The sequence below is a fragment of the Monomorium pharaonis genome, chromosome 6 (genome assembly GCF_013373865.1).
Source record: "Monomorium pharaonis isolate MP-MQ-018 chromosome 6, ASM1337386v2, whole genome shotgun sequence".
NCBI classification, from domain to species: Eukaryota; Metazoa; Arthropoda; class Insecta; order Hymenoptera; family Formicidae; genus Monomorium; species Monomorium pharaonis.
Genome location: NC_050472.1, coordinates 15173867 through 15196849, shown reverse-complemented (window position 1 = coordinate 15196849; position 22983 = coordinate 15173867). Strand labels below are relative to the sequence as shown.

At 34.6% G+C, this 22983-nt stretch overlaps 2 protein-coding genes across 9 annotated transcripts in view; one reads left to right on the top strand and one right to left on the bottom strand.

Moving 5' to 3' along the window:
* Positions 1–22983, top strand: part of LOC105834792 (CCR4-NOT transcription complex subunit 2) — a 182525-nt gene that overhangs the window by 32257 nt on the left and 127285 nt on the right. The window contains exon 8 of one of the 5 annotated variants that reach the window (XM_036288546.1): positions 10350–10456. The exons of the other annotated variants lie outside the window; for them this stretch is intronic. The gene's annotated coding sequence lies outside the window, so the exon portion shown is untranslated. Of the gene's footprint in view, positions 1–10349; positions 10457–22983 lie in introns of those variants that run through there. 5 annotated transcript variants of the gene reach the window in all.
* LOC105840586 (malonyl-CoA decarboxylase, mitochondrial) overlaps positions 10531–22983 on the bottom strand; it is a 137086-nt gene continuing 124633 nt past the window's right edge. For all 4 annotated transcript variants that reach the window (XM_036288543.1, XM_036288542.1, XM_036288545.1 and 1 more), the window contains 3 exons: positions 11055–11267; positions 10812–10917; positions 10531–10735 (listed from right to left, as the gene is read on the bottom strand). In XM_036288543.1, coding sequence (XP_036144436.1) covers positions 10612–10735; positions 10812–10917; positions 11055–11267 — 443 coding nt within the window. In that variant the 3' untranslated portion in view covers positions 10531–10611. The remainder of the gene's footprint in view (positions 10736–10811; positions 10918–11054; positions 11268–22983) is intronic.

Below are 22983 nucleotides of genomic sequence, written 5' to 3'. Positions count from 1 at the left end.
AAGAAATAATGGCATATACTACTTCTAGCGTAATTATGATGGCGCGGCGTTTATAGATTATCATCTCGTTTTTTCAAAAATTAAATGATGGAGTCTGTATATTATTATATATGTATAGATTTGCTTTTTAATACTCTTAATTTTTTACAAAATTTTAAAAAATTTGCAAAATAAGAAATAGGGGGTAAGGGTAAGTTAAAAAATTTTAAATTAAAAAAACATAAGTATTCCATTGTAAAAAGTATGAAACACCATAAAACTTTTGTATGAAAAATTTTTTTCATAAACTTTATATTTTAAGATATTCGTCAGAAACAAAATAATCCATTAATTTCAAGAGGTGGTTTCAACTCCTTAGATAACGCCGTTAAAAAAATATGGGTCTAATATTTTTTTATGCAGTACAACAAGCTCATTTACATTGGTAAGGGACACTTTCGACCGTTCCCTTGTTGGGCCATATACTACTGCGCATTACCGTGTGTAGACTGTTACTGAATCCAGGGACAAGTATATACATATAGTAATATGTATATACTATAGTAACATATATCAAAATATAGCCGTTTATACTAACTACGTTAATTTCTGTTCTAACAATTACATGTAATATTTTATGCCAATTATTAATAGAGCTGTTATTACGATGTTTTTGATATTCACGGTCTAATAAATAATAACATTGATTATTTTATGTATGATAGAATTCATTATTATTACGAGGTTATTTTTACACTGTACTGTTTACAACGGTGTCTAGTTTGTTATTAATAACAAAGTGTGTGAAAACATGACAAGCACTTGGTACCTTTGCTCCCTTAAAGGATTTTTCTTTGTCACATGCGTGAGTGAGCTCTATCTTTCTCTTTCATGTAAATCGGCAATAGAGACAACATTGCGCATTTCAGTAGTATGTGGTCTAAGGTTTACATGCTTATCAACAATATTTTTGTTTTCTATTTATTAGAAATATATTTAAAAGCCTGTATCATTTTTTATGCAGAAAATTTTATTATTTCGATAATTATAGGCATCCCACTTTTCTTAAGGGGTAAAGCCTACCTAGTAGAGTCTAAAAAATATGATTTTTTTTTAGAAACCAATATATTTCTGTTAATAAAATTGACATATTAAAAAGTGTGCATTTTGAATATATTAGTATTTTTTTATGAAAAAATATATAATCGTAAAAGAGTAATAGACGATGCCCAGGACGTTCTTTTTTGTGACTATTGCAGTTCAGAGCAGGATTATCTAAAATTAAAAATTCAGATTTTTTAAAATAATATATTAAATTATCTAGGATTTATCGGGCCAGATTAAAAAAAATTGTTTTTGAACAAAATGGCGATGGTGCAAAGTTAGAGTATCGATTTTTATGTTCGTCACCAACTTTGAAAACATGATTTTGAGAAAAACGCGTTTAAAGTTTTGGGTCAAGTTTATACATCGATAAAAAAATTTTGTTAACTTACACTGAATCATCCATTCCTTCACGTCACTTAATCTAAGCGACCCTTTTGAACGACTTTTTGAAGTAGGTTTTTACAATCTAGCGTTTGCAGTTACGCCAGTATAACGTCGACGCGTACAACGCAGGTATAACGCCTCACCTGTTCCGAACTCTATATACTTTAGACTTATAACATTGATAATTTTGCTTGAATTAATTTGAAATTTAAAAAAAGTATTTTTGAAATGTACTTTCAAAAAATATAAAAGTCCAAAAAATCAATTTTTTGAAAGTTTTTAGATAGGCTTTCCTCCTTAACCATTTGGAAAAAAATTTATTGATCTTTCACAATAAATTTAAGTATATATGCATTCAAATATTTTTTAAATATTTTAAAGTTTTAAATAATATAATTTTTAATATAAGAAATTTAATAGTCAAATTTTATTATTCATTAATAAAAATATTTTAGACTTTATTTAAAAAACTTAAAAAATAAATGTATTATTAATGGCCAGATAATGGATTAGTCCTTGGTACTTTTACCTTAAATTTAAAGTTTTCTATTGGTATATATGTAATTAAAAAGTAAGTTCTGGATAAATTTTTCATAAAGAAAAAATCGTCTTAGAATTATCTCAGGAATGTGTCATTTCGAGGACACTTGGATCATTCTGAATCATTCCCGTATGTGTGTGTGTGTGTGCGTGCGTGTGTATGTGTGTGTGTGCATGTGTATAATTTTTGTGTGACCTATTTGCAACCTCCAGATCCCACTTTGCATAAATATTTATTTCAATCGAAACATCTTTTTATTTTTAATATGTTAACTACTTTATTTTTATAAATGTAATAATTTTTTTTTAAATAATAGGTATAAAAACAAAGTTTTAAATTTTGATTAATATTTTGAAGATTATTAAAGAAATTAATAAATTTTTGGACTTTTTTAGTTCTTGCGAAATTTAATATTTATTAACTTAATATTTAATACTTGTTATATTTATCCAATAATATTTTATATTAACTTTTTAATAATACAATGATAACCCAGTAAGCACAAAAACATTGCTGCAACGTTATTATAACGTTACTTATTAACATAGTAACGTTTCCAAGTATGTAGTTTTTAACGTTGTATACAACGTTATTATGAATCAACTTTGGCTTCAATTTGGAAGTTTTGGTAATGTTGAAATCAGGACTTAAAAAACTTTTTTAGAGAGGCAAAAGGAAAATTTCCAACGACCTTTTTTTTTAGACTAGGGAGATAAAAGTTAAAAACACTTTCACATATTACATTATATCATTTCTCATCGAAAATTGGAAAGTTCCCTAGCATTTTACAAACAGCCCGCAAGAATGATGCCGCAGGTTCTAAAATAGCTTCAAATATAAGTATGCTTCGTATATAAGTATGCGAGCTTTAATATCTTATACACTTACATATATTTTTATTTACATTGCACAAAATTGAGAAAGTTTATTTCAAATATTCGAGGAAGCTTATTTTTCTTATTTTTAGTTGGTAGTCTGATACGAGCTTAAGCTGTGCGCGCGGTTTTTTAAAAAAAAACTTTCAAAAAGATAAAAATTATTGGGGGGGCAACGCCCCCCAATAATTTTATTGAGGGGGCCAAAAGTGCTCTGCCCCCCCTAAGTCGGCGCCAATGGTTGAAATAATATTTGCAATGTTATTATAAATTATAAATAATATTGCATTTATATTTTTTTAACATTGTGAAAATGTTGAAATAACATAATTATAATGTAAGAAAAAAATTAAATTTACATTTTTCAACAAGCATGGTTACCCACCATAGTCGCATTTGGTATTGCTTAACGTTTGCAATCAGAAAAACGGTCACCCATTCAACTGTGAACCATCGTCGATGTTGCTTTACTTCGAGGACCGTACGCTATCTAACACTTCGTAATGATCCATGAACGCCTAATGAATACATATTTATTATAGATCAATTTAATAGATGTCGGAAAGATAAAATGTGCAGTCGAATAATATTTTTTATAAATAAATATAAATTTACAGTTTTTTTACTGTTTTTTATATATGTGAAATAACACGCGAAATAACTTAATAAAAATATCTGTTTTTCCTGTTTTTTTATAAAGCTAAAATTATGTAATTATAAAATATTAATAGAAAATAGTAATTTAAGTAATTTTTTTTGAAAATTTCTACAAAAAAAATTTATATCGAACAATAAATAAATAAATGTAATTTTAGTACATTAAATACAATTATTTATAAATAACTTTAGTATTATATGAATAATTAAATATTTTCACTAATAAGATTTCAAATCTTTAAAATGTTTAAACTTAATTTTTTGTATCCTTTTTTAATAAAATTGTATATTTAAAAAAATGCAATTTGCAATAAATTTTTATTTAATAGATTTACAATTTTTTTTTAATTTAAAAAAATTAATATTTATAAGAAACATTAAAAACTTCTATAAAATTTTACTTTTAGTAAATATTTTTACATGTTTATAGAAATTGTTTCCGCTAAGATGTTATTATAACATTAAATCAATAATAAAATTAGTGTAACATTATTAATTATATAAACTTTACAATACAAAACATGACAAACACATGATTAGTAGACGGTAACATATGCGTATATAACAGATGAATATAATTAAATGCAGGAGCAAAATATAAAAATTTAATAATTTATATGATAATATATAATTTGCATTATACAGGGTGTCCCCAATTTAAATTGCAAAACTTCGGGAGACCGAAAAACTTAGACAAAAAGTCTTATAGAGATTTGCTCGGTTTTGCTTCATTTTGGAGAAAATCGCAAAAAAAGAAAACAAGTTTTTGTATTTTTGTGCCTGTAATCGAACAGGAATCGGAGGAAACAAGCAAAAGAATGTAAAGGATAATGTAAACATCAAGTGTTTACATTCTTGTTTTCTTTTATGAGTTCTTAAAGTAATCATAGATGCAATGCATTAAATATCACCAGAACAATGTCTAGCTGCAAAATGCAGTTAGTGCTAGATGTAATGTTTGCATTGCTGCAAGAAGGCAGCAATTTAAACAACATTTACATTAAATAGATGATAAAACATGAATAAAATGTTAATAAATAGGTAAAAATGCGAAAATTTGTTTTGTTCCTTTTTTGCAATTTTCTAAAATGAAGCAAAAACGAGCAAATCTCTAAAGGACTTTTTATCTTAGTTTTTCAGTCTCCTACATACTCCCGAAGTTTTGCCATTTAAATTGGGGGCATCTTGCGTAATAAGTTTATTCCGGACTCTTCTGAGGATTGCCAGGGTGTTTTCAGGGGGACCATCAAACCCCTCACAACCTCCTCTTCCTCCATCACAGTCAGTTACACTAAAAACATATACATTGATCTTACACTTTATCTTGCGACCTGGCTATTGAGCAGTCTTACAAACAATTGCCCTACCTCTCTTCAGGAACGATGCATCTGAACACCGTTTATTTGGACACGTTGCAAGTGGACACGGTTCAATTGGACACCGTTTACTTGGACACGAAAAAAATGCGTACTGTTCACTTGGACACCGTTTATTTGGATACGAAAAGATGCGCCCTGAGCCGCTTTCGCGACGAAGTTAAAATGACAGTGGTCAAAATAACCCGTAAGCTGTGATTGGCCAATAACTTTGATTGGTTCTTTGCTCAGTGTTGTGTCATCACTGTTGAGTTCTAGCACTGAGCAAAAAACCAATGAAAGCAATTGGCCAATCATAGCTCACGGGTTATTTTAACCACGATCATTTTAACCTCGTTGCGAAAGCGGTTCTGTTTACTTGGACACCGTTCATTTGGACACCATTCACTTGAACATCGTTTACTTGAATACAGTAAGAAATAACTATGTCTAGGGCACCGGTGGGGCGAGTGCGGGAGGGGCCCCTTTTGCACCCCCGGGTGTGTGTGCGCGCGCGTGTGTGTCCATTTCTTTTTGTGTTCAAGTGAACGGCGTTTAAATGAACGGTGTCCAAGTGAACAGGGCGCATCTTTTCGTGTCCAAATGAACGGTGTCCGATTAAACGGTGTCTGAATAAACGGTGTTCAAATAAACGGTGTCCAAGTGAACAGTGCCCAAGTGAAGAGTGCGCATTTTTTTGTGCTCAAGTGAACAACGCATATTTTCTTTTGTGTTCAAATGATCCGTGTCCAATTGAACTGTGTCCAAAATTTCGTGTCCATTTGAACCGTGTTCACTTGCAACGTGTCTAAATGCTCTTTTCCTTTCTCCCTTAAATTTTTTCCATCTCTTGTTCTTTCTCTCCCTCTCCTGCTTCCCCCTTCATATCTTTTTGCTGCCTGCCTCTCTCTAATTCTGCCCTTAACTTCCTGTCCTCTTGCTTTTCCGCACAACACCTCTTCTTCCTTTTTCTCCTTTCCTTTTTTCTCCCTTCATTTCTTCTCTAACAACAACCATCTCTCTCTCCTTTCAATCCTCACAAATTCCTCCTCACTCTTATCTTTCTCTCTTTCCATCTTTCCATTTTCTTCCTTTTCCATTCTCTCTTGCACTTTTGCAGACGCCCTCTCTCCTCTTTCTTTCCCTTCTCTTGCTTTTGTACACAACTCTCAAACTTTTTATCTTTTCCAAACATCTCCTTTTCTCACCTCACTTTTCAACTTTTTCCTTCTCTGCTTATTCTTCTTTGCTTTATCACTTTCTCTCAATCTCTCACCTTCTTAGTCATTTAGCCTCCTTTTGTTTTCCTCTCCTTGTTTTCTATCCTTGCCTTCTGTCTTCTTCTCTTCTTTCTCCAGCTTCCTTTTGTTCCCCTGCTTCTCCGTGCCACGGCTTCTTACTCTCCTCTCTCCTTGTCTTCCTCTTCTCTCCTCTGCGCCTTTGCCTTTCTCTCTTCTTTCCCTAATCTTCTCTTTTCTTTTTTCACCTTCACTTTCTCTTTCACTTCCAATTTTCACACATCTTCCTCTTACCATAATCACCACTTCCTCCATATACCTCCTTATCTCTTTCTACTCTCGCATGCACCTCCTTATCTCTCTTAGTTCAATCAATATATCCTTCATTTTCACACTCTCCATTTGCTTGATCACACTTTTATCTTCTTACTTTCTCTCGTACTCTTCCCATGCTACATCATAACCTGTCTACCATAACCGCATACTTTTCACTCGACCATCGATCTCCTATCGACATATTGATTTCTCGCTCCGACTCTATTACGGCCTACTGCTGCCCTCTCCCGGTTCACCATCTTTCTCCTTGCTCCTTCCTCTCCAGCAATCCGTACATCCCCGATATATCGATACACTGCTCCTCAATCTCCTAGCTCCTTCAGCGCACTCGCTGAATCCTTGCTCTTTTTTTCTGATGCCCTCTCCGTGCATCACTTCCTCCATCCTTTCCACGTTCATCCTTCATCTTTCCAACCTTTTTCTGATGCCTTACTCCAATTTTTCAACTTACTCTCCCGATTCTCGTCCTTCCTGCCATGTTCCTCCAATGATTCTTTCTCTCACATCTCGTTTTCTCTGCCTCCACTTTCCAACTGTCCTTAGTCAGTATTTCACCTCCCGGGACCGAAGGTTCTATCTGTTTACCACTGGGCGCTATATTTTATTTCCCCATATAATTCATATTATACACATGAAAAATATTTTAATTTATGTTTGTAAAATTATTAAATGTTTTGGTTTTATGTATTAAATAACTAATATTTTAAAATTATTTATAAAATTATGTTATAATCTTTAATAACATTTAAAAACGTATATAACTCACGTTTTTAAAATATTAGGACAGTATATTATTATATTGCCTTTATTGTTTTCTTTTGGGAGTAACAAGGCGTTTTTGTTACGGAGCGTTCCCAAACCGTTTACAACACTTTCATCTCCTGCAACATGTTATTCCCATCTTACAATTATTACAATCATTAATGTCACCCTACGCGACCTGGCCATTGGGCAGCCTCACAACTCAACCCTTCATCTCCTCGCTCCCTCTACAACCCTTTACCTCTCCCACCCCTCTTCGATCCACCTCCCCATTCCTCCTCTCATCTTTTCTCCTTTACTTTCCCCATTCTCTAACTCCCCTCCTCTTTCCCTCTTCTCTCCTATTCCCTTCTTTGTCTGTCACTCACCTTTATCTCACTCTCCATCTCTCTCTTATCCCGTCCCATTTCCATTTCCTTCCTTCCACCCAGATCTCTCTACTATTACACACCACCCTTTTTCCCCTTGCCCTCTCCCTTGTTGCTACCTCTAAAATTCTCCACCTCATTTTTCTCCTCTACTCTTACGTTCAGTCAAGTCCTTATCTACTCCTACGTTCCACCTTTCCCATATTTCCCCTCTCCTCACTAATATATCTTCCCTATCGTCCGTTTCCTTCAACTCCATTAAAGTCACCCACCCTCCATTGTCTCCTCTTCTCTCCTCTGTCCCTCTTATTTCTACCTCCTTTCCTAATTCTATTCTCATAATGAACCTTATACAGTCCCTTCTTATTTCCCTATTCTCCTCTTCCACTCTTCACACTACGCTCCCCTCTTCCTGCTTGCCTCCTCTCTTTCTTTGATCTATCTGCTGGTTCTCTCCGCTCGCTTTGCCTTTTCTTCATCCATCCTCCCTCCTGTCTGTTCTTCTTTTTCCGTTCTTATCTTCTGTTTCTTCCGTCTGGTTGCGAATTCCTCTTTTTCTGATCCGCTGCCTTCTCTCTGCTCTCTGCCATCTCCTCTCCTTGTCTTTTTCTTCTTATGCTTCTTTATACTTTCTCTTTCCGCTCTGGCTATACTTTCCTTCTCCATTTTTTTCCTGCTGGTCTGTTCCACCTCTCCTTTTGTTCACTTCTTTTCTCCTCGTTCCTTGTTATTGATTCTTCACTTTCCACGCCTATGCTCTCCCTTGACTCTCTGCTCTCCTCTTTCTTTTTTTCTCCCGCACTCCGAAGTCTCCTCTTTCTGTCTTTCACCTTACGCTCTTCTCTACTTCTGTTCTCCGCTCTGACTAATTCCTCCTCCTTTGTATTCCTCTTGCCAGTTTTCTCCTCTTCTCCTTTAGCCTTCTTCAACTTCTCTCCTCTTTCCACTTCTGCCAGTTCCTCCCCTTCTGAGTTGCTAATCTCCCTTGACTCTCTACTTTCCTCTTTCTTCTCTTATCCTTCTTCCTCTTTCTTTTCTCCTTCCTCTCCTTATAATTCTCCTCTGCTGCTATTTCACTCTTCTCCCTTATCTTCTGTCCCTCCTTGTTTTCCGTCTCGTTGACATCCTTTTTCTTTCTTCCCTCTTCACTGTGTTCCACCAGTTGTTTTCTTCCCTGCTTCTTTCTTTGTCTCCCTCTCCCTTGCTTTTTCCGTATTCATTTTTCTCCCCCCATTCCTCTTTTCTCCGTTCCTTTCTCCTCTTGTCAGCATCTTCTTCCTCGTACCACTTCCTGCATATTTTGACAATTTCCGCTACATCTTCTTTAATTCCTCTTAGCTCTTCCTTTATCCCCGCTAACTCTTTTCTCGTCTCCTTGGTCATATCCTTCTTGTCTTCTTTCACCGTATTCACACTTCTCTCGCTGTTCCCGTTCCTAGCACACGTTTTCTTCTTTGCCACCATTACTCTAACCTTCTGGCTATGCGATTCTTTTCGATTCCTGTTTTCTCGGAACTTTACTCCTATCGATACTCGCCACATTACATCTGTCTTCTTCCGCCAATCACTGCTCTCCTAGCTTTTATCGATATATCGATACTGCCGCACCACCTTCTCTTGCCCGCCCTCTCTTGACTTCCATCCTGAACTTATTTGCCTCTCGTGCGCTCGTGTCGTCTCCGCACCCGCTACCAACTCCCTCTATCTTCTTCTTTTGAGCACTTTCTTCGCACTCCAGCGCGCTCTCCATCTCTTCTTTACTGTACTCTTCCTGTCACTCTATTTTCGCTTCGTCACCTCTAACTCACTCCGAATTTCTTTTTTTCGTACTTCCTTTCTTGTAGTTTCTCCATCTTCTTTTCATTTCCTTAGCAGCCTTTTCATCTCCTTCGCCTGAATCACTGTGTTCCTCATCCCCCCAGTCTCTTACTGTTCACTTTTCCTCTTTTCCTTCCGGAGCGCATTTTCCCACGTCCTCACTTACCATTTTTCCCCCTTAGAACAGTATATTATTCAGTAACATTTAAAAAATATTTATCAAACGTTATGTTATAACGTTTAATAACATTTAAAAACATATTAATAAATGTTTTTAAAATATTTTAATAATATTAGGACAGCAATATTTTCAAGTAATATTTTAAAAATATTTATCAAACGTTGTGTCATAACGTTTAAAAACATTTAAATAACATCTAATAAATGTTTTTAAAATATTTTAATAATATTAAGACAGCAATATTATTAAATAACATTTTTTAAATATTTATGAAACATTAAGTTATAATGTGAAGAAATTTCTCTAAAAGTAACGTTTCAAAAACGTTGATCAATGTTTTTTGCTTACTGGGAAAGATGAAAAAGGAAATATTTAATATATTTACAATATAATTTTTTCACATTTTATTATATTATATAATAAATTGTATTTATACAAATGGTTCTAATAAAAATATTGTTTTTTTTATTATGAACAAGTATGATAAATTTTTTTAGAACGTATAAGTATACGAACAAAATTTTAGCCTTTGATATTTTGAGGATTCATTAAAAAATAAATATTTGCTTCTTGTAAATTAAAAAATAAATGAATATTTGATTCAATTTTAAAATGGATTTTTTGTTATAAGGAACCCTTCAATTGTTTTCCGATTTGTTTGTCATTGTGCTCTTTCCTGCGATTATTTTGCAAAAAAGCAATAGAGATAATTTTTAAATTATAATAGAAATTATATTATCTGTTCTAGACTTGTCTGCAGAGCATTGTGCTGTCTTTAAGCTGGAAACGAATCAGCTATTGTATAAATGAACAAATTTAATAATCTTTAATAAAAACATAAAATTTGAAGAGTAATAAAGAGAATTTTTTTAATTAATAATATAAATACCTTTGCCTCGCTATTAATAATAATTCAATTACAATTTATTATCATTTGTCATCATTATTATTACCTTATCATAATAACATTTTTTCGTTTATATATACATTCTCATATAATTCTTTCACAATTATGTTTTGTCGATTCTTAACTTCTCCGCTTGTGCCGCGAGATTAATTATATCTTCTGTAGCATTTATAATGAAATGTTCAATGTAATTTTGACCGTTTTTCTCAGAATCTTTTAAGAAATACCTAAAAAGAAAAATAATTTCGTAAATGTTATTAATATTCTTATTTAATTAGGATCGATTTTCAAATAAATACCTACCTATAATTGATCATTATACCGCAACTATTGGTCATTCCACGCGGCGAAAGATCAGCCATCCAATTTATTCGCCACATCACAGCTCCATTGCGTAAATGAAAATTAGCTGCATAAAAACGGAAAAATGATATAAATATTATAAATTGTCAGAAAAAAATTCGTGATTATTCTGTTTTAAAAATATATTTACATAATTCATAAATTCATAATTATGAAAAAAGAAAAAAACAATACAGTACATACCGACTGTATTTAAAGCATAGCCACGTCTTTTCTCTTTATATAAGTACCATGCGCATGCTCGAAGTAGCGGTTCCTTTAAAAATTCTGACAGTTGCTTATCTTTTATCCATAATGAAGTACCCAGGATCTTTTTTAAAGTTGATATCACACTTTCCGTTTGTAAAATATCTTTTGCAATTCTATGTTCTTTCGTAGTAAATATAAATGTTGCATCTATGGAACATATATGTATACATATGCACGCGCGCGAGCATCTCACACACACACACACACACACACACACACAATTTAGTAAAAAAGTAATTACTTTTTAACAGAAAAAATAACAAACATTAATCTTTTCGGTATTTAAATAGTAATCAAGTGAAATTTTTCATTAAATTTTAAAAAAATTAAGGTCTTTAAGCAAATAAGAAGTTATTTTTATTTTCTTCGAGTCTTTGGATAACCTAATCTAACTTGACCTGACCTGACCTGACCTGACAAATTTTTTTTATAGCATAATTTATGAGTTTAAGGGGGGAACTTGGTTTAGAAAGCCGACAAATTCTTGATTTTTAGGAATGTCTCAGTTAAAATAAAATCAATTGTTTAAAAATTTCAAGGATGTTTTATCATACATTTCAACTATATACGATAATTTTTTAATGAAATTATATTGATTTTTTGTTGCGAGCGCGCACGCATGCATGGACCCACGCATATACACTTATGTATTATTCGAAATACATGACGTTTACTTTCATTTTCAAGCGTCGCTTAGTCAAACTTGATTCATAGGATTGATTTGGCAATGACAACTATTAATCAGTATGCCTTCAGTTATCTTTTGCCAGAGTTTGTGTCAATTTGTTTGAAACCCATTTTTCCATAAGAAAAGTTTTTTATACGTTTTTAAAACAAATTACGATTTTCACGATAAAATTTTAATTTCTTACAATGCATAAACAGATGTTTAATTTAATTTTTTTCAAAAACATTTTAATTCACTTAGAAAAGGAACCAATTACCTACAAAACAACCCCAAGAACAATATAATTGGTCAATTAGTATTCTTTTTATCGTGTATACAAACTCAGGAAGTATACAGTCCCCAACAGCGTTTTGAGAAAAAAACGGATTTAAAGTTTTCGGAACAGAAAAGTACTTATTGAAAACTTACAGCAGTCACAGGCTAATCAGCTATATCAGATCCATATAACAATCCTTCATCTTTTTTTGTAAAAGTCGTTTTAAACAATTAGTTTCATTCTACGAACTGTACGAGTCTCTTTTAAGCTGTTTGAGCTATGACGCCGCTTATAAGTCACTGTTCGTCATACATTTCGACAAAATTTTTGGCTTACACTCCATTTATGATGTGAATAAAAGGGCGTTACCTCAGAAGCCGATTGAAAAGAGCCTTAACTTGGAAGCCGATTGAAAATGGCGTTAACTTGGAGGCCGATTGAAAAAGGCTTTAATTCGCCTGCAAAATTTTTTCGCTTTAATTTAAGTTGGCAGCACTGCCAACAAGTTTTAATTTTTTACTATCGCATGTTTTGTTAATGTTTTGACACCGCAGTGATCTTATAGACTACTCTCCTGTGACAGAAGTTCTCAGAAGATCTTCTCAATTTATATAATAAAATTTATATTTTGATAAATTTGAAATAAGAAAACTCTGTATGGAATATTGTAGACACAGGTGCTGTAATATTTGATACATTTTTTAAATTTCAAATTTATCTTAAAGTGTAAATTTAAAGCTATAAAATTTTATAAATAAAAAATTTCTAAAGAAAAATACTAATTTAATTGATTTAAAAAACGCAATGTAATAATCAATCTAAATATTGTTTAAAAAGTATTTTTTGTTTCAATAAATTCTTATTTTTCATTTTCATAAACTATAAAGATAAAATTCTTAAGTAAAGAAGTATTCAAATGCATTGATGGACTATAAATATATTAGACATTGCGTTTGCCAAAATTAAATATATTCTTGTAACATGGTACAGTTTGTATTCGTTACAATTTAGTAATATTAATTTAATAGTATTGTACATAAAAGAGTTATCTTTTCGGCGAACTGCTACATGCAACGTTTGACTTGCGATTCACATAGGTTATAAAATTAATCTAACCTAACATTTAGAAAAATATAATCAGATTAAAAAAGGCGTGTGATATCTTTACTTATATGTACATATTAATTTTTTTTTTAATATGTTTATATTTTAAATCAAGCACCAAAACTATTTTGACAATGTTGCCAATTAAAGCTTTTTTCAATCGGCTTCCGAGATAACGTCCTTTTATTGGGAAGCGACGAAATGACGTAATACGTACATCATCTTTAACGCCTATTAACGTTCAACCGAACGCATTTTAAACATGATTTTCAGCAAATTTATTTGCAACGTTAAAGGTGTTTTCAAGGGGACCACCAAACTTCTTACAGTTTCTTTCTTTCCTCTATTACAGTTACAGTAAAAAAATATACAAAATTTCATACTCCCCCTCGCGTCCTGGCTGTCGTGTAACCTTATAGACATTTGCGCTCTTTTTCCTCTACGCCCACCTATAACCCCTGTCCCCTCACTTCCTCCCATCTCCTTACCCCTCCTTTCCTCTTCCCGCTATTATTACTACTTATTATTACTTTCCTCTCTGCCTATCCTTGCTATTCTCCCCAACGCTTTCTCCATTACGCACTCTATATATCCTCTTCTTTTCTCCGAGAGGAGGAAAGTCTTCTTCCACTCCTTTCCAGATGACATTTTTCTCCTTTCTCGCCTCTTCTTTTTTCTTCTCCCTCTCTTAAACTCATCTCTCGCTCCTCCAATCTCTTTATTTTCTCGTCTATCTTCCTCCTTTGTCCTTTATCTTCTTTGTTTGGCCTTTCTCCTCCTGTTTTCCCCCCTACTCTCTCTTCATCTGCTCTCCTTGCCTATTTCTCCTCTTCCGCACTTTTTTTCATTTTTCTTTCTCCATGTCTTCCATCCATCTTGCTCCTCACTCTCTTGTCCCTTTTCCTTGCTTTCTCTTTACTTTCCCTGTCTCTCTCCTCTTACTCCGTCACCTCCTTGCTCCCTCTCTGTCCTCTTCCCTCCTCCATACCTCTTCTCTATATTCCTTCGTCGCATTTCTCTCTTCTACTCTTCTCCCCCTCCTTCCCTCTTTTGCGCTCTCAATCCGTTCCTCTTCACTCTTATCTGCCCCTCTTTTCATCCTTCCTCCGTTTCTTCTGCCTTCACTACTCTCCCTACTCCTCTCATTTACACTCTCTTGTTTATTCTTCCACTCCACTTCCTCTCTCTTTTCTGTCTCTTCATACCTCCTCTTTCTTTATTGCGCTCCACCAGTTCTCTTTGTCTCTTCTCTCCTTGTCTTTATTTTCCTGGCATATCCTTTCTTTCCTTGGATCCTTCCTGCCCTTCTGCTCTTTTTGATATTCTCCTCTTCCCTCCAGCTCCGTTCTCTCTCCTCGTAGTCCTTCCTACCCTCTTCTCCGCCTCTTCCGTCTCCTGATCCTTTTGCAGGGCCTCTGAACTTTTTTCGCTTTCTTTTTTTGCTCTTCTCTTCGCTCCTCTTCTTCCTCTCTTTTTTCCTTACCTTCTCCTCTCCTAGCCTTCCATTCTTATCTCTTGTCTTCCTCTCCTCTTCCTTCTCCAGCTCTCCAACTTCTCCGCACTCTTCTCTTCTCTCTCCTTTCCTTCCTTTTCTCTCCTCTGTGTCATTGCTCTCCTCTTTTCCTTTTCCAATCTCTTTCATCCTTTCTTCTTCGCTCTTTCTTTCACATTCAGCCTTCATGCCCCTTTCTCTCAACCACCATTTCATCTCCTCTAAGCCCCTCCTTATTCCTTCACTCAGCTTTTCCATACCTCTCCTTGTTTCTCTTAACTCCTCTAGGATCTCCTCCATCCTAACTCTTCTCACTACCAGTCGTGCTCAATTCTCACTTTGTCATTTCCTGCGTACCTTAACCTTACTTTCTTATTCTTTTCCACATGTCCTTTCGACCATTGATCTCCTCTCGACCTATCGATCCATCACGCTCGCTCCAATTCTCGGTTTCACTTGTACTGCTGCTCTCTTCCAGCTTTATCCTTAATCTCCTCGACCATCGATCTCCTATCGATCTATCGATCCATCTCCCGTGCTCTCACTCTCGCTTTCACCTATACTGCTGCCATCTTCCTGTCTTTTCGTCAGCTTCCCCTCTTATCTCATTTCGTTCTTCTCGATACATCGAACCTGTTGTACTCCTCGTTGGACTTTGGAGTACGTTGGAGATTGTTGCCAGAGATTTCGCGAGGAGGGTTTTTAGTCACTTATACCGTTCTTCTTTTTGAGCACTTTTATTATGCTGACTGATTACAAAGGTACGGTAGACGTTTTAAATCGCAAGCCCGCAAGGCAAAGTGTCGTGTGTTAGCTCGGTTTGACCTGTCTCTTGACGGCTTCTGGTTGATCCGTTCCTTACTTTCTTTCGGCGGTTTATATATTCATTAATTCGGTTGTTCGATCGAGGAAAGGGGAGGATTGCGTGAAGGCGTAAATCGGTCAGTGTTCCAAAATCTTGCTTAGACAGCAAGTGCTGTCTAAGGAGCATTGCGCTAATTGTCGAGCGGATTTGTGCAATTGGAATCTCGCGCATATTAATTGTGCTTTACGTACAGTCAAACCTGAGTTATCAATTTTTTTTCAAAACTGTCCTTTTTGAACCTAATTTTCCTAGACTATTTTATAACCCGTCTAAAACGAACCCCATAAGCCTATAACCCTGTATTCTTCAGTAGCAAACCCTATAATTCCCACGGATTTTTCACTTCGTAGAGCGTAACTCATGATTGCCTGTGTTCGCGTACTCTTATATCGTCGAATGATCTATGAAGTGGATTCCTTCTACGCTTTTTATCTTTCACAACTTTTTCTTTATTTAACATCCAACAGAAGTTATCATATTTTTGTCCCACCTGCCTTGATAATGATGTTCCATTTCTTTAATGTCTTGATGGAATTGTTCTCCCTGTTCTTCATTGTAACCTCAAAGATTTTGTGGGAAGTAATCGAAATGTGAATGAAGAAAATGTAGCTTGAGATTTATTAACCCTTTAAGGACCAAATGGACACTTTTTCTATGCAACTTTCATTGCCATAATTTCTTATGTTAAAGCAGAAAAAAATTGTATGAAGGTGATTCCTTATGTTTTCGAGGTTGCTCTTTCAGATGCAATTGTCAGAATTTCGAAAATTTTATTTGTTTAAAAGTTACAGCTTGATTTTCAACGAAAAATCGAAATTATCACAAATTGTTTTTCATAAATTTATAACTTATTATTATTTATGGTTTTTAAAAATTACTGAAACGTGAATATATCACGTCCTATATGTCTAAAGTTTTCGAAAGGCATGCAGCGTTTTTTAAAATCAAGATGGTGGAAACAAAATGGAAGCAAATAAATGAACATATTTCAAATCCCTCTATTTTTGCTGAATTTTAATGCAGTTATAAGTGAAACTTTGCAGATTTCTTGAATTAAAATTGTTTTTTAGGAAAAATGGCGACTCAAATGTCGTATCATGATGGTAAAAAACCAATATTTGCTTAGAAACCCTGACTAATATTATTAAACCCAATCGAAAAGTAGTTGCTTTTCACAAATGCATGTGTACATATTTGTGCAAGTATGTATCTATGTATATGTGCGCGTGTGCGTACAGATGCGTGTGCGTCGCACTCACAGATACATCGATTTTTTTACATTTTTTAGCCGTCTACAATCATAGCCGTTGTCCGAATCTTACCACGAGGAGATGAATAAGATTTAATTGTTTTTGTTCTTTTATTTTTTTCAATTTTCGTTTTTTTGTACTTTTTATTTACTGTTTTTATTTATTGAATACGCAGTTCGTGAAAAAACATACTACAAAGGACTTTTGCTATAAATATAACTGATTATTATCTGAAAAAAGCCGAAGAAAATAACGTACGATCTCACAAATTGAGTAAAGTTGATAAGAAAAAGTATTGTTCGAACACAAAGTATTAGATCCGAATTCAGCCATACTGCGATAAATGTATTAAATACTTTTGCAAAACTTGTTTTGACAATTTACATAAATTAAAATAAAGAAAAAAATAAAAGAAATATAAATATATGAGTGAGAGAAAGATAAGTATTTAATAAATAAAAAGGACTAAAAAAACAAAAATTAAAAACGAAAAATAAAAAATAAAAGCGAATTTTATTCATGTTCATCTCCTCGTGGTAAGATTTGGACAACGTCTATGATTGTAGACGGGTAAGAAACGTGAAAAAATACATGTATCCGTGAGTGCATTGCAAACGCACGCGTACCTGTACGCACACGAGCACATACTCGTATAGATATATACACATGCATTTGTGAAAAGCAACTATTTCTCGATTGGCTTTAACGGTATTAGTCAGGTTTTCTAAGCAAATATTAGTTTTTTACCACCATAATACGACTTAAGTTGTCATTTTGAATTAGCCACTTTTTTCTAAAAAAAAAATTTTTGATTAAAAAAATCTGCAGTGTTTTATTTATAACTGCATTAAAATTAAGCGAAAATAGGGAATTCGAAAAATTTCCACTTATTTGCCTCCATTTTGTTTCCACCATCTTGATTTAAAAAAATGCTGCACGCTTTTTGAAAGCTTAGACATATAGGACGCAATATATCCACGTTCCGATGATTTTCAAAAACCATAAATGATAATAAATTATAATAATATATATATTTATAGATAGTAAATATAAATTTATAAAAAATAATTCGTGAAAATTTCTATTTTTCGTTGAAAACCGAGTTGTAACTTTTGAACAAATAAAATTTTCGAAATTCTGACAACTCCATATGAAAGAGCAACCCTAAAAATATAAAGAATGACCATACATTTTAATTGATCAATTAAAAACATTTCCGAACAGCACATATTAATTGGCAGATAGTAAACCAATATTGTATTAAGATTGGCTAACAGTTGACTAATAGTAGGCCCACGAACTGTACTACTATTGGACGAACAACTTTGCTCCGTCCTCACCCCCGTCTCTGCCACCAGGACAAGGGGTATATAAGGACAGTTACAATCTAAGAGAGCTCAGTATCGAAGCTCCTAGCCCTGATGATGCAAACTGCAACATTTTCGAAACGTCGGCGCAACGCTGTACCAGAACGCGGCATGTATTCGGAAGCCCTTTCTATTGGAAGCAATGACCATACAATTTTTTTTTCCGCTGTAACATAAATTATGATGAAAAAATACATAGAAAAAGTATCAATTTGGTCTTTAAAGGATTAAACATCTCAATCCATGGAACTTCTATTCCATATCAGCTACTAACAAGGGGACCTTACGGGTCATGGGTCATCGATTTTTTTCATACTTATAGGATTTGAAGATCAGTACCCGGACTTCAATTTCCTAAAGCAGTACGAAGCGCTTCTCAAAAATACTCAAGAAAATCGATTTTGAAGATTTCCGATATCTTTAAGTACAAAAAATTTTGACCTATTGTCAGAGCCGCTCGTAGCCGAGCGCACAGAGCTCTAGTTTAGTAAGCGCGGAGTCGCTGGTTCAATTCTCGCTGGCCCCAATTTTTTTTTAATAAGTCAATGCAGTTTTTTTAAAATCCTATATCTTAACATTTATCAAATTGAAATGCTAATTAATTATTAAATATTTATTCGTTATTTTTTAAATAAAAATTAACATTTCTTTATTTTTATTTAACGGTAAAGTACGAATAGCACAGCATCTGCTCTCAGATATGTAGTTATATCTACACTACCGCTCATTAATTTCAATACAGCACCCAAATCGTTGATTTTTTGGGAAGTAATGAACAAAAGAAGCTAATTTGTGATGAATATGGATTTATTTAGGCAAATAAATATGTTTTGTACCAATAAATATCGTTTCGAAAAGAATTAAGCCTTGATTTCTTTAAATTTTACTCTCATCAAAATATCCACCCTTAGCAGCGATCACAGCAGTGCAAACACGAGGCATTCTGTCAATCAACTTGTCTAAAGTTTCAGTTCCGATTGCAGCCCTCTTCTCTTGTAGCAACTTCCAAAGGTGATTTTGGCTCGTTATTTGCACATCTCGAATACATCTGTCCAGATGATCCCAAAGCAGTTCAATTGGATTGCAATCAGGACTCTGGGGTGGCCAAACCATATTCTTCAGCAGTTGTCGTTGTTTTGACTCAACATACTTTTTGCAAAGATTGGAAGTATGTTTTGGGTCGTTATCTTGCTGTAGTATGAAGCCACGACCAATAAGGCCGGTGCCGGAACGGATAGCATGGTACATCAGAATGTTGTGGTAGCGCTTGGAATCCATGATTTCTTCGATTTTTACTAAGTCACCAACTGCACCACCTCCGAAACATCCCCAGACCATAATGGAACCTCCTCCATGCTTGACTGTGGGCTGAATGCAAGCAGGAAGCATGCGCTCACCTATCGCACGACGAACGAATTTGCGCCTCTTGGATCCAAACACCTCAAACTTCGATTCGTCTGTGAAAAGAACCGTCTTCCACTGACTAGTGGTCCAGCTCCTGTGCTTTTTAGCCCATAATAGCCTTTTCTTTTTATTAGTGGGTCCAAGCAACGGTTTTCGGGCTGCAATACATCCATTTAAGCCACTCGCTACAAGGCGGCGTTTGACGGTTGCAACTGACACGTTTTTCTTTCTCGTTTCCATCAGAGCAGCACGGATTTGACGAGCTGTTTGGAATCTATCCCGTTTGGAACACACTCTGATAAATTTGTCTTCCTGTTTTGTGGTCACTCGAGGTTGTCCAGGTCGTGGTCGATCACGTACATTCTTATTTTCAGCATATCTATTGAGGGTATACTGCACGCCACCAAGAGATATCTTCTCCAGACGAGCAATTTCACGCAAACTATGCCCTGCATTTCTCAAAGCGACTATGGCAGATCGCTTTTCAATTGATAACTCCTTTCTAGGAGCCATTTACGAGACCACTTTACACGTTTTCACAAGTTTTCACAGTATCACAATACAATGCAAACGCCGGAGTTCTTTCACTATGTATGTGTTGACGATCGGTTTCAAAACAGCATTGGGCAGGTTATGATATCATTACGAGCACCTCGTGACCTTGCGCGCGTATTTTGTTTATTTCTAGGGATCAGATACTATCCGGCTGTTAGCCCCGGAATTCTTCAAAAATTATAGTTTTCAAGAATTTTTATATAAATAATGTATAAATACGATGCATGCGAATGCCGAAAGTGTTTATAACAGGAAGTAACTCATTTTTGTGCAAAACACGCATATCACATTCATCTTTTATAAAGAAATCAACGAATCTGGGGGTGTATTGAAATTAATGAGCGGTAGTGTAGAACCCCAAGCGGTGTTAATTCAATTAAAGCAAAAGAATAGCAAAGGACCTCAACGATAAACGTCTGTAAATTGGAATTTTTATACAATTAATGTCAAGATTTGCATACAAGGTTTTTGAGAATCACTAATTTCAAATTTGATGTCGAAAATGCAAAATTCAAAATGGCGGACCTAAAGTATTCATATAAACGTTCACAAAATGTAAAAATTTTACACAAAAACATTTTTCTAAAAGTTTCTGGGATTGTTAATTACGAATTCTCTGGCTAAATTTTAAAATTAAAAATGGCGCATGTAAAATGACCTACATTCTGTCCAGAACCGTGATGAATATGCAGCTGGCCTGTAATTCCATTTTTTTTTGTTTTTATGTTTAGACATTTTTTTGTTTTATAGTGTTTAAAAATTTTTTTATTTTATTTATTTTAGATAATTTTTAGATAATTTTTTAAATTTTGACATTTGACGAGTGAATTCGTAATTAACAATTTTTTAGATAAATGTTTTTATGTATAATTTTTACATTTAGTGATTTTACGTTAATATGGAACTTAGGGTCCACTATTTTGGATCCGTCATTTTGAATTTTGCATTTTCGACATCAGATTCGAAGTTAATGATTCTTAAACCCTTGTATGCATATTAACGTATAAATGCATAAAACCTATCCAATTTATAGGCGTTATTGTCCTCAGAGGATTCCACTCTGTCAACGATGTGACAAAATAGGTTTCCGTTAAGCAAGGGTTAAACAATTTAAGGGTAATAATACCTTTGTAATAGGAGATTCAATACACATAACGTCATTTGGAACTACCAGAATACAGTTACAAATAATTTCATTTTATTTGAAATAAGCATCAACAACGACTTTTATATAATCAACTACGATACACTTACTAGGATAAGTGAGATGAATCAGGATTCATTAAATATTGAATTGTTTTTTGTACTGGATACATATATGTGACGGTCGGATTTTCTCGCGGGTATTCGGATTTGCTCGCCGGGTTCGAAAAAATTGTGAAACACTGATTTTTTACAAAAATGTATGAACTTTATTGTATAACAACAATTTAAAGACTGATAACAGATATTATTATTATACAATTATCGCTCACTGGCGCAGGAGATCTATTATACGGTACAGAATTAATTATCGGACAATAATCGCATTGGTGAAATATCGAACAGCATATTATTCGGAAATCGTAGAGTTACACTCGAAAGATGGATCTGAAAAGAATAACGGTCTAAAAGGGATCCGGCCAGGAGCGAAACGGTTAATTAATCTGAAACAAAATCGTAAGATATATCTTACGACCAGTTAAAAAATCCCTGGAGTTCAGATCATCACCCAGTAGAGTTAACATTAATTACAATGTTAAAATATATAATAAAAAACCAAATAAAATAAATAATAAAGACTTTGTGAGGTAAATATGTTGAAGTGATGACGAAAAATTTAAAAGTCTTTAGTTTGTAACGAACCCCGCTCGCTGGCGTCCAACAACCATCCACCGGGCCGCTATACGGGCATCGGCTCGTGTTAAACTTTCTCATGCCGTTGGGACGAGAATCGTGCCTGCGCGCTTCTCCCGCCAGTCTTCCGACCGCTAAGAGGCTAAGTACGGAGGGAACCGAGAATCCCCGAGGGTCCCCGATCCATTGCCGGGAACGATATAAAAAGTCGTCTCGGCGGAATAACAGAAGATTTCTCAGTCGACGATCTCGCACTCCGAATCCGCCAGATACGTCAAAAGAAGATCCCAGTAACGGACACTAGAGTAGAGTTCTCCGCCTTCGCCGAGAATTCTCGGCCGCTCCGCTCCCTAGATACGGCATAGATCACGGGATCAAGAGTTTTTGGTCTCGCCCAAGCGTTTTCAGAATCTATAAACCGTTATAACCCTCAGGCAAGCACTGGGATAACAATCATATAGTAAAGAATATAAATAGGAAAACTAATTTAAACCCGAGAAAAAAGTCAAATCCCAAGTCATAATGTAATCGCAAATGCACCTACGCGTTCTCGCACATGAGTTTGCGACTTTCCACGCGAAACAAAAAAGAAGATAAGTCATCAACAACGAGATCAGAAAAACTGTCATGGAATATTGCAATGTACAACTTTGCGGTGTACAACTTCTCGGTGTACAGAAGGCGTTAATAGTGTGTCTTCTTACATGAAGTAAGCTTTATTTGGGACCAGTAATAACTAGGCGTATCACATAACTATTCGTACATCATGACTATTGATCATATCCTTGTTGTTATACCCTTTCGGACCAATCAGTCATGATGAACGAATAGCTTGATGTGATGTTACTGGCCTCGAATGCGGCTTATTTCATATAGAAAAGCACTATTGACGCTTTTTGTACAACTTTACGGTGTATAACTGAACTTGCAGTGTACATCTGCACGGTGTACAATTGAACGGTGTACAATTAAATAGTGTACAACTGAATGGTGTACAACTGAACGGTAGAAAATTTTACGGTGTACAACTGCACGATATACAACTG